At 49.6% G+C, this 12,414-nt stretch overlaps 1 protein-coding gene across 2 annotated transcripts in view; it reads left to right on the top strand.

Moving 5' to 3' along the window:
* Positions 1–12,414, top strand: part of Trpm4 (transient receptor potential cation channel subfamily M member 4) — a 29,189-nt gene that overhangs the window by 7,473 nt on the left and 9,302 nt on the right. For both annotated transcript variants that reach the window (XM_021196008.2, XM_029545765.1), the window contains 10 exons: positions 2,761–2,822; positions 2,954–3,145; positions 3,257–3,356; positions 5,626–5,738; positions 6,225–6,566; positions 6,681–6,815; positions 7,560–7,689; positions 7,768–7,913; positions 9,236–9,348; positions 9,658–9,735. In XM_021196008.2, coding sequence (XP_021051667.1) covers positions 2,761–2,822; positions 2,954–3,145; positions 3,257–3,356; positions 5,626–5,738; positions 6,225–6,566; positions 6,681–6,815; positions 7,560–7,689; positions 7,768–7,913; positions 9,236–9,348; positions 9,658–9,735 — 1,411 coding nt within the window. The remainder of the gene's footprint in view (positions 1–2,760; positions 2,823–2,953; positions 3,146–3,256; positions 3,357–5,625; positions 5,739–6,224; positions 6,567–6,680; positions 6,816–7,559; positions 7,690–7,767; positions 7,914–9,235; positions 9,349–9,657; positions 9,736–12,414) is intronic.

Here is a 12,414-nt window from a genome sequence, read left to right as displayed (position 1 = left end):
TGCCACCCCTGCCCACCTTTTTTGTTTGTTTGTTTGTTTTTTGGTCTATGGGGCACACTTTTAATCTCAGTGATCTGCAGGCAGAGGCAGGCAGAGCCCAGTGAGTTCCAGGTCTACTGTTCTAGGACAGGCAGAGCTGTATCTCATGAGACCCTGCCTCGAAAAAAAAAAAAAAAAAAAAAAAAAAAAAAAAAAAAAAAAAAAAAAAAAAAAAAGGGAAGTGAAGGAAAGTGAATTATCTTTTCCTGATCCCCGCCCCCCACACTGGGGTTCCCTGTGCCTGACAGCTCCGTGCATACGCTTTCCATATACAATCTTGGTCGCCTTTTCTTTTTCTCTCTTCTCTTCTCCCTCCATCCCTTCCTCTTGGCAATCCAGCTGCCTCCACCTCACAAGTGCTGGGATTTCTACTGAATGGCATTTGCTTCTCCTTTTCTCGTGGGGTTAGACACAATCCATTTCATTTCCCTTGCGTAGAATCTTCACGCACATGCTTCTTTACCTTCTCTTTCGGCCACGCTGGCAGCCGAACCAGGCCTGTGTGCACACCAGGCAAGCGCTGGACCACATGTGCTACATCCCCACCCAGCATTCCCAGTTCTTGTAATAGAGATGACAGCTCTCGGGTGGAATTTTCCCAGGTGACAAATGCTAGGGAATCATACATTTGATTCGTCTGGCACGAGTAACCGTGGTGAATGTGTGTGTTTGTGTGTTGTTGTTGTCTTCCTGTGCAGATGTGAGTTCTATACAGGTCTCCATCTCACGTGGCCTGACTTGCAGCTAGGCCTTCATAGTCACTGTCCTGTTCCTGTGATGAGATGCCATGTCTGAGGGAATGCCTACAAAAGAGAGCACTTAACTGGGGACTGGCTGGCTCACAGGTTCAGAGCTATAGTCCCTGGTGGCACACAGGCAGGCTTGGTGCTGTAGAAGTGGCTGCTAGTTCTACATCTGGATTCACAGGCAGAGGAAACCTGACAGCCCACCCCCAGTGACACACTTCCTCCAACAAGACCACACCTCCTGATTCTTCTTAAACATTGCCACTACTTGGTGACTAAGTATTCAAATATATGAGCCAGTGGGGCTATCCTTGTTCAAACCAGAGCAATAACTTTCTATTACTTTGCGGCAGTTTCATTTTTATTAAGAATACATGATTGTGGGGCCAGCAAGAGGGCTCAGCAGGTAGAGGGCACTTGCGGCTAAGCCCAACAATCTGAATCGAATCCCCCTGAACCCCACGAGGTGCAAAGACAGAATCAATCTCTGCAGATTGTCCTCTGACTTAGGCACACATACACACAGTGGCTCCCCCACACACGCGTGAAGTAAATTAATCTAAAAGAGAGAGGAAATAGTTTTAGCTGGATGCGGTGACGCCTGGGAGGCTGGAGCAGGAAGGCCGTGGAGCAGCAGGCTGGGCTACAGAGGGAGACCCTGTCCCCTAGGAACACAAACCAGCAACAGCAGCAGCAATCACAGAAGCACACATTTAAATTTAACCTTCGTGCTTGGTGCTGATATGGCTTCAGCCCAGAGCTCCAGGGTGCTGTGATGCCACCCAGCCTGGCACAGTCTATTTTATTATTTTACTGAGGGTGGAACCAAAGTGCCATTCCCTCGGGGCTTTGACTATTGGACTTTGTTAATGGTTTTATGGTGCCAAGATTGCCCATCTACTTGTATTTCCTTCCTTTTCCACTTGAACTCTCACTTCACTGGCCTTTGGAGTGCTTAGCCGATCATAAGACTGACTTGAGAGCCATGAGTCCAGGTCCCAAGTTCTGCTCCCGTCTGGAGCTATGGTGACCACCCTGGACTTCTGGACCTGGTGCTGTCTGTCATCCCCAGCACCCTGTAAAAGGATCAGTTCACAGTCATCCTCGGCTACATGAGTTGGAGGCCAATTTGGGATGCATGAGGCTTTGTCTTTAAAAAATATGGGGTCTGGGTGCTGGGGCCTGACTTGACAGATATGTGCTTCTTGTGCAAGAGTGAGGACCTTAGAGTTCACACTGTGTTGGCTGCAGCAACTCCCATCTGCAGTCCCCGATCCCCCTGGTGAGAGAGGGGACAGAGCCTGCTAGCTTGGTGTATGCTAAACCAGAGACCCTGACTCAAATCAAGGTGGGAGGTGAGGAGCAACATCTGAGCTTGTCCCCTGTTCCACTCAGATATGACACGTGCACACCTCTATTCATGTGCACGATCACACGTGTGCATACAGACACACACACACACACACACACACATTAATAATAAAACCCAGAAATTCTTCAGCAATTAATGGTACCTTCTGCCAAGCCCAATCACGAGTTCTACCCTAAGGACCCACAGAGCTGAAAGAGAAAACAGGCTCCCACAGATTGTCCTCCGACCTCCACACGTGTGTGAACACCACCCTCCCAACACTATATAAATGAATAATAAAAAAATTTCAGCCGGGCGTGGTGGCGCACGCCTTTAATCCCAGCACTTGGGAGGCAGAGGCAGGCGGATTTCTGAGTTCGAGGCCAGCCTGGTCTACAGAGTGAGTTCCAGGACAGCCAGGTCTACACAGAGAAACCCTGTCTCGAAAAACCAAAAAAAAAAAAAAAAATTCAAAGAAGAAGGACAATTTCCATGACTCTTGGCCACAGGGTTGGGACAAGGCCAATGTCTGCCCCAAGGGATTCCTGGGAAATGTAGTTCTTTCCTGTCCCCAGCGAAGGCTGATAGAATGTGACCAAGTTTCCCTTCCCCGCTTCCTCTCAGGGACTGGAATTGACATCCCTGTGCTCCTACTTCTCATCGATGGAGATGAGAAGATGTTAAAGGTATCCAGAGCTGCGTCCCTGCTTTTGAGGTGGGAGGAGAGCTGAAGGCCAGTACTCGGGGCAGGCAACAGTCTTAGGGATACAGGGACCAGAGGGCTGAACCCTGACTGGTTCTCTCCTTGCTTCTGAAGCGTATAGAGGATGCCACCCAAGCTCAGCTCCCCTGCCTCTTGGTGGCGGGCTCTGGGGGTGCTGCAGACTGCCTGGTGGAGACCCTGGAAGATACTCTGGCCCCAGGGAGTGGGGGACTCAGGCGAGGCGAAGCCCGAGATCGGATTAGGCGATACTTCCCAAAAGGAGACCCTGAGGTTCTTCAGGCCCAGGTATGGCATTGTGGAACCATGGTGGGAAGGGCTGGGCACCCTGGCTGGCAGGTCCTAAGGATAGGTGGAACCACAGGGTTGAGCTGGGGACTAGAGTTCTGCATTCTGCAGGTAGAGAGGATCATGACCCGAAAGGAGTTGCTGACGGTCTATTCATCAGAAGATGGCTCCGAGGAGTTTGAGACTATCGTTTTGAGGGCTCTTGTGAAAGGTAGGATGGGCCTTCCACATTGGTCTTGTCTATACTGCAGTGGTGGCTGATTCTGTCTCCACCCTTGATCCTCTAAGCCTAAGGCCACACCCCTCTTTGTGTCTCCTATGTCTTTCCTGTTTCCTAGGTTTCAGCTAGATGTTGTTGGTCAGTTTTCCCTACACACTTTCATTGTTTTCAACCTACTTCCCTGATGGATCCATCCATCCATGTTCCATTAATCCCTTCCTATTTTCATCTACTCACCACTCCATTTGTCCTTCATTCTTCCATCCATTTTCTGTCTTTTCATCCAACCTCCTACCTATCTACACCCCACTTATCCATCCATTCCCCTATCCATCTTTATATCCATGTATCAATCCTCTATCCATCATCCACCACCCACTTGTCTATCCATCCACTCATCCAGCTACCCATCCACTTGTCCATCCATCCATCTACTTACATATCTATTCATCCATCCACCCATCCACTTGTCCATCCATCCATCTACTTACATATCTATTNTACATATCTATTCATCCATCCACCCATCCACTTGTCCATCCATCCATCTACTTACATATCTATTCATCCATCCACCCATCCACTTGTCCATCCATTCACCCATCCACTTGTCCATCCATCCATCCATCCATCCATCCATCCATCCATCCATCCACCCATCTATCCATCCATTCATCCACTTGTCCATCCATCCATCTACTTACATATCTATCCATCCATCCACCTATCCAGTTGTCCATCCATCCACCCATCCACTTGTCCATCCATCCATCCACCCATCCACTTGTCCATCCATCCATCCATCCATCCATCCATCCATCCATCCATCCATCCACTGACCTATCTACCTACCCATCCATACATCTAACCATGCATTAAATCGTTTGCCTAGCCAACCCCCCACTCGTCCATTTGCACATTCACCCATACACCTACCGATCCTTTTATCCACCTTAACTATTCACCACCCACCAGTTCTTTAACTATTCATTGACACATCCATTAACAATTCAATCCAAGTATTCGCCTCCCCATTCCTTAAATCTCACTGTTCTGTGAGATATGCATGTCGATTGTAAGCTTGGCTAAAGAGGCTCACGTGACCACTGCCACCACTGGGAAGAGAGAGATTTTGCACTCGTCCCACTGGTAGCAGCTTTGTGTGACTGAGGATTTAGGTCTGCGTGATGCGCTCTCTAGCATGGGATATTTCTGAGGAGACAAAAGAGGCCTGGAAGTATGGACTTGGCAGACAGTGCTGGAGTCAAGAGCAGCAAGGGATGCAGGCCCCACCAGCTGGAGAACCGGAAGCCAGGACTTTCCCCTGGGAGGGAGGGATGGGAGCACCAAGGCCAGACTGTGTTCAGGAGGCCCCTATGGAGCAGGCAGGGCGGCCTGGTGAGGAGAGATGAGACCATAGAGCAGATGAAGAGACTGAAGTGACACAGAGCATGGATATAGCACTTGAGATGTGCTACGGCCACTGGGACTGGATGCGGGGCATGGCACAGTGGCTTAGGGCCTTATGAGCTATGGGACATGAGGGGTGGATCCGGGATTTTTGCCTTGCTGAGTAGACTGACTTCAAGAAAACATGTGTGGGACACGGTGAGCAGGAAGGTTAAGGGCAGGAGGCTCTGGGGATGAGGGATGCCAAGTTAAGGCACAGGGAATTTTGCTTTTGTGGGGACATATGTCCACACTCTTCATTCATCCACCCACCATCCCTTCCTCCAGCCCGCCCACTGCCATCATCTACCCCTCAATCTCCGCATCCACCAGCCCACCCACCCGTGAACCAAGCCCTTCACCTATCCATCCATCCATGGGCAAGCAGGATCTTACCAACCGTTTGCTTTCTTTCTCTGACCCTTTGGAAGAAGTACCAGAAAAGTACAGAATGACAATGCGCCTCACTCCTGATACATTTTTGCTTCTCAAAATAAAATGACAAGTTGTATGATCCTGGGCATGTTCACGACCCCTCTTCGGATATCTGTTGACCCAGACATTAACCTTAGGGGCTGAGGAGCAAGCTGAAGATTGCCACCACTTGGAATCATTTGTCATTGTTAACAGTGGACATTGCTGTCAAGAGGGTCGCTCTGACTCCAGTTCTATAGATGAAGAAACAGCAAAATGGACACCACCCTCTGTCCCCACCCTTTCTTCCCCCCCCCCCCCCCCCCCCCCCCCCCCCCCCCCCTTTTTCCCCCCCCCCCCCCCGAGCCCTATCCACCTCTCCCTTTTGTCCCTCCAGCCTGTGGGAGCTCTGAGGCCTCAGCCTACCTGGATGAGCTGCGTTTGGCTGTGGCTTGGAACCGCGTGGACATCGCCCAAAGTGAACTTTTCCGTGGGGACATCCAATGGCGGGTGAGGAGTCAGGACACAGGCTCACTTCTCTTCCTGGCGGACCTCTTGGCACCTGGTCCTGCCTTCCATCATGGTCTGTCTGGCCTCCCCTTAATTGGCCACTCATCTCTGATTGTTCCTCTGTCCCTGACTTGTTCCTTGTCTCCCTGTCTACTCACCCATCCATCTTCCACATGCTGTCTGTCCATCTACTCATCCATCCACCCATCCATCCGTCCATCCACCCATCCATCTCTCTAGGCATCCATGCACCAATATTCACTTACTCAGCCAAACCCTCTTTTCTCCCACCAGCCACCTACTCCATATATCCATCCTCCAATGGATCCTTTCATCCATCTACCCACCAGCCCATCCACCCACTTATTTATCTGTCCATCCACTATCTATCAATCGATCGACCAGTCAGTCAGTCTGTCTGTCATGCTTCACTTGTGGCCTCTGTCTCTCGCCCTCCATTTCTGAGCATCCCTGTCCCTCACACAGTCCTTCCACCTGGAGGCATCTCTCATGGATGCTCTGCTGAATGACCGGCCTGAATTTGTGCGCCTGCTCATCTCCCATGGCCTTAGCCTGGGACACTTCCTGACCCCCGTGCGTCTGGCCCAGCTGTACAGCGCGGTGTCCCCTAACTCACTGATCCGCAGTCTTCTGGACCAGGCGTCCCATGCTAGTAGCAGCAAATCCCCTCCTGTAAACGGAACTGTAGAGCTCCGGCCTCCCAATGTGGGGCAAGTGCTGAGGACTCTGCTGGGAGAAACGTGTGCGCCACGGTACCCTGCCAGGAACATCCGAGACTCCTATCAGGGCCAGGACCAAAGAGAGAATGTAAGGCCGGTCAGGGCTGGGGATGCATGGCGGGCTGCATGTGGAGTGTCTGAGAGGGTATGGCAAACCTGGGCGGGTGGGGCTGCTTCTTGCTAGGCTTCTCTGTGCTTTCAGGAATCTCTGCTTATGGACTGCGCCAACAAGCAACCGCCAACGGATGTAAGCTTTGAACAAGCCCCCTGGAGTGACCTGCTTATCTGGGCTCTGTTGCTGAACCGGGCCCAGATGGCTATCTATTTCTGGGAGAAGGTAAATACGCCTCCTCATTTTGGAATCCTCCGGTTCTCACCTTGGGACACTGTGCTTAGAGACACCAAGGCTCCTTAGATGGCTCTGACCTCTGATCTCTGACCTTAGACAACTTGCACTCCGTTCTCTGTCTTTCTTTTGTGGTTTGTTTTAAGGCAGAGTCACATATAGCCCAGGCTGGCCTTGAACTTGATATCAGCCCAGGATGACCTTGGACATGTGCTGCTATCCTTGGTTCATGCCATGTTGAGAATCAGACCCAAGGCTTTGTGCACTCAACCCAGTGGGTGCTACCATCCACACCCCTAGTTTTGATTTGCTGAGACAGGGTCTTCCTGTGTAACCCAGACTGGCCAGGACCCTGTGATTCTCCTGCCTCAACCTCATGAATGCTGCCTGTGACCCCCCCCCCACGGCCTACACACACACACACACACACACACACACACACACACACACACACACTGAATGTTTTAAAGATGTATACGATGATGACATTATCTTCTCAAACTGAACTCAGTGCCCAGGAAAAAAGCAGTGCGCAGTGCTCCGGGCCCCCACTCGGCTTTCTCGGCCTTTGCTGTGATGATAGCGACCCTGTCTATTTTGGCAGTGTGCATTTGTTTGGGTGAACCCTTGGCCTGAATGACTCTATTAACTTCTGATCTTCCACAACCACAAGATTTCTCTCCGTCCCTTCCCAGATGTCTAACCTCCCCATGTCCTCTTTCTCTGTCTCTTCAGGGCTCCAACTCAGTGGCCTCTGCTCTTGGGGCTTGCCTCTTACTCAGAGTTATGGCTCGCCTAGAGTTGGAGACTGAGGAGGCCGTGCGGCGGAAGGAGCTTGCTGCCACGTTTGAAAGCATGAGTGTGGGTACGTGGGGCAGGGTGCTGGGGGGCACACAAGGCACCTCCCGTCCCCTTCCATCCTCATCTGTACCCTTGTCCCCAGACCTCTTTGGAGAGTGTTACCACAACAGTGAAGAGCGAGCAGCCCGCCTTCTTCTGCGCCGCTGTCCCCTCTGGGGAGAGGCTACTTGCCTCCAGCTTGCCATGCAAGCGGATGCCCGAGCATTCTTTGCCCAGGATGGAGTCCAGGTGAGCCTGTGACTCAGACAGCCGTGAGCCCCACCCCTGGAGTCCACTTGTCCCTAGAACAATGCTTCTTAACCTCTGAGCACAGAGCGGCCGTTTCACAGGGGTCGAATATCATATATTTACATTAAGATTCATAACAGCGAATCCCATGGTGGCGGCACATGCCTTTAATCCCAGCACTTACAGGCAGAGAGGCAGGTGAATCTCTGAGTTGGAGGCCAGCCTGGTCTATAGAGAAAGTTCCAGGATAGCCAGAGACACACAGAGAAACCTTTTTTTTTTTTTTTACAGTAGCAAAATTACAGTTATATAGTAGCAATGGTAATTTTATAGGGGAGTTTTATAGGTCACAGCATTAAGACCATTGAGAACCACTGCCTTAGAAAATGTTGCTTCATAAAAAGGCCAATCACCTATAACCTTTCACCTCTCCCTCCCCTCCCCTCCCCAGGTAGTGTTGTTGCTACCAGAAAGTACAATTTCTCACACAGGAAGTCCCTCATTCTCACAGGGGAGTTCCTCTCCTCCTAAAGGAAGGGCCACTTCTTCAGCAGGAAGCTCTTTCCACTTTTTTTTTTTTTTTAATGTACATCGGTGTTTTGCCTGCATGTGTGTGTATGTGAGAGTGTGAGATCACCTGGAACTGGGGTGGCAGACGGTTGTGAGTGGGCAGCTCTGCTGATCTCCGTCTGTCTGTCTGTTTTTAGCCAATCTTGTGTGTAAGGAGGAGAAAATACTTGCCCTTTTGGCTTAAGTGATTTGGTCCATGCAGAGTGCTTGGCACAGCATCTGCCCTATGATGTCAATAAAAGTTGGCTGCTCTGGGTCTGCAGGAATGAATGGTTCACTGGTTAAGGGCCCACAGGCTGCTCCTGCAGAGAAAGGTTAGATTCCTACCGCCCATGAGGCAGCTCACAGCCATCTGTAACTCCTTCTATGGGCTCTGGTGCCCTCTTCTTACCTATCTGGGCACCAGGCACACCCTGGTGTTCATCCCACAGGGTGAGAATAAGATCACTACCACATTTTTTTGAGCGGAATTTGGAACACTTTTGTTTTATAGATCTCTTAAGCACAGTAACTTAAACTTAAAACATAATCTTAGCCCCCACAATGGTGCACAGACATGCCGGCAGGCGAAACGCCCACACACAGTGGAAGAAAAATTGGCTGTTCCGTTTTCCTGGCTGAGCCTGAGGAGGCTGCCTCTGCCGACCGTGCCCCATGCTCTAACAGTTGAGGTCCCATATGGATGCTTGCTCTGTGCCCTGGTGGCAGACTCCAGCCCTTGTCAGGGTCTCTAATGTTCCCACATTCCACAGTCTCTGCTGACAGAGAGGTGGTGGGGGGAGATGGTCAGCACGACCTCCGTCTGGGCCCTGCTTCTCGCCTTCTTCTGCCCACCTCTCATCTACACCAACCTCATCGTCTTCAGGTCAGTGCCTTGGCTCAGGGCTCAGTCCCTCACTCCTGCTCATTTCACTCTGCCCTCTTACTTAGCCACCCCGCATGTCTCTCCCCTGAGAAGGCCACTCTTTTCCCTTCTCTGGAGGGAATGTTCTGGAAGGTGGGGGTTGTTGTATTGCCTTTGCATTATCTCTCTATGCGATTTCTCTACTTTTTAGGCCATGGCTCTGGAGGAGGGCAACTCCTTTATCTCTCTGCACTGTTTGTGGTAAACTAAGTTTGGGTCTTTCTCAAGAACCCCTCTATTTCTCACTCTGTGTCCTGCCCCTCACGGCAGGAAGTCAGAGGAGGAGCCCACACAGAAGGACCTTGACTTTGATATGGACAGCAGCATCAACGGAGCAGGTCCTCCTGGGTGAGTGACGGCACAGCATTGTGAGGTGAGGGTGAGAGAGGGCGCCATTATGGGCAGTTTCAGGATCGTGCCAAGTCCCACTTCCCATCAGGCACTGGAGCAAGTCCTGAACTAGGGGAGGCCTGGGCTTTTAGGGGTTGATGGCTTCACTGAGCCACGGAAGATGCCGAGGTAAGTTCTAGAAGGCCATGCTCAAGGACTAACTTAAAATTTGGTCCTTGGTGCCAACAAGTTGGCTCTACAGGTAAATCTACTCAAGTGGAAAGACCTGAGTTCAAGAGAGAAACAATTCTTTTTCTAGAATTCTTTATTTTATGTCAGTGAGTACACTGTAGCTATCTTTAGACACACCAGAAGTGGGCATAGGACCCCATTACAGATGGTTATGAGCCACCATGTGGTTGCTGGGATTTGAACTCTGGACCTTCGGAAGAGCCGTCGGGTGCTCTTACCCACTGAGCCATCTCACCAGCCCGAAACAATTCTTAAGTGCTTCTTCTGACTTCCATGTTTCTTAGTTCATCCATTTGAGTGCACGCGAACACACACACACACACACACACACACACACACACACAGAGTTAAAACTTTCAAAATTGTCTCTGCCCACAAGGATGCTGTCATCACAAGAACTCAGTTTGGGTTGGGCTACCTGTGTTCTCCTGCTGTTGGTTACTTAGTGAGTATTTATTCACTTTTCTACTATGTTTCTGTCCCTGGGGCCCTTGCTCTGTCACTGTGTTGCAGTCCCCATTGAGATCTTTTAAAGAGCAGGCTCAATATGTATAGTTGCTAAGTACTGTGGGTTCCATCCCAGGACAAACAAAAGACAAAACCTACAGGAAAACAAAATGAAACCTCAAGGAGTCAGCTGGTTAGGTGCCGAGCGAGCGCACAAGCCTGAGGAGCTGAGCGCAGGCTCCCAGCCTCTGTACTAAAATCTAAGGTGTGGCAGCGCATGCCAGCACTAGTGCAGCTAGACAGAGAAGGAACGGTCCCTGGGGCATTGTGGGCCAGTCTGGGTAGCTGAATCAGCAAGTCCTGTGTTAAAAATAAGAGGGAAAGCGACTGAGGGAGACATCAAACCTCAACCTCTCAAGTCTCAGTCTGGCTAATAAAATAATTTTGAAATGGACTCAGAAGGGAGCTTAGGACCCTTTTATTAGATGCTGAGAGAAAAGGAACAGAGCAGGCGACTATGAAGAGGAAGGGAGGAAGCCACTCCTTTGGCTGCGGAGGTAGGACAACAGTAGCATGCTGGTGAGAAGGTCTGAGTAGCCCAGAGCACCAAGGAAATTAAGTCCAGGCTTGGGAAGAATCCAAAACAAACAAAGACAAAGAAAAGGAGACGAGAAGATTGTTTTTCTGACTTAGGAGTCAGAAAATCGGGCAGGTTGCATGTGGAGGAGGAGGATTGCGGTCTCCACGGAAACAAGTAAACTGTATCGAATTGTATCATTGAAGGGCATAATTAACCTTTCCCTCTCCTTCAAGTGACTCAGATTCCCTGGGGCAGAGAAAGACTCTAGGACAAGTGACTGCGAACTGTGCTGGATTAACCCCTTAGACACTTTAAAAGATTTTATTTTTAATTATGTGTGTATATGTGGATTTGTGTGTCGTGGGGGTATATGCATGTGGTTGCCCTCTGAGACTAGGACTGGGAATTGTCACACACACACACACACACACACACACACACACACACACACACACACACCATGACAAACCAACCAACCAACCCCCACAGCTGCCAAACTGAATAAGAGACAACTTATTCTCCTGCCAGATGTGAGTGACCTAAGCAGGAAACATGGAGCTAAGTTAGTTCTATGTTCCAATGTGGAAACTGTTTCATGGAGTTTTTATAGTAACAGAACAAAGAAAGTTATAAATCAAGACACTTAAAAATTCAATGGTATGGACTGGAAAGATGGCTCAGTGGTTAAGAGCACCGACTGCTCTTCCAGAGGTCCTGAGTTCAAATCCCAGCAACCACATGGTGGCTCACAACCATCCGCAATGAGATCTGATGCCCTTTTCTGGTGCGTCTGAAATCAGCTACAGTGTACTTATATAAATAAAATAAATAAATCTTTAAAAAAAAATACAGTGGTAGAAATATTAAGTGAGCAGATAGGGCAGGCAAGAGAATCGCGGCCTTGGGCTCAGATCCTATCTTACTGCATTCTTAGGTGTCTGTAGGGTTTTGTGATGTTAGTACATTGCAAAAATTTGTATCTGTTTATCAAGATGTTAGATATGAGACTGAGGTAGACCAGAGGTTAATGATAGCCCAAAAGAAATTAAATTATCTGATAGTAAAGATAGCCCAAGAGAAATTAGGCCATCTTGATAGGAACATCCAGGTTCTTCAGTCCCTGAAGCCTTTATCAGTTGATCGGCCTCTGCAGACAGTGTCTTTCTAGGAATTCCCAGTGACAGAATCAAACCCGGTCCAGTGCTCAGAACTGCTGGACCAATTCTTCAACCCTTTAAAGTTTTCAAAATTAGATTTTATTTTGTTATTTGTACTTTTTTTTTTTTTTTTTTTTTTTTTTTTTCTTTTTATTTTTAAGGGCGCGCATGCCGCCTGCAAGGGTGTGGCGTCCAGAGGACAACCTGTAGAAGCCGGTTCCCTCCTTTCACCTTGGCGACCAAGGTCACGTGGCAGACACT

The sequence above is a fragment of the Mus pahari genome, chromosome 1 (genome assembly GCF_900095145.1).
Source record: "Mus pahari chromosome 1, PAHARI_EIJ_v1.1, whole genome shotgun sequence".
NCBI lineage: Eukaryota > Metazoa > Chordata > Mammalia > Rodentia > Muridae > Mus > Mus pahari.
Note: the sequence above shows the minus strand (reverse complement) of the source record. Positions and strands in the feature narration are given on the sequence as shown.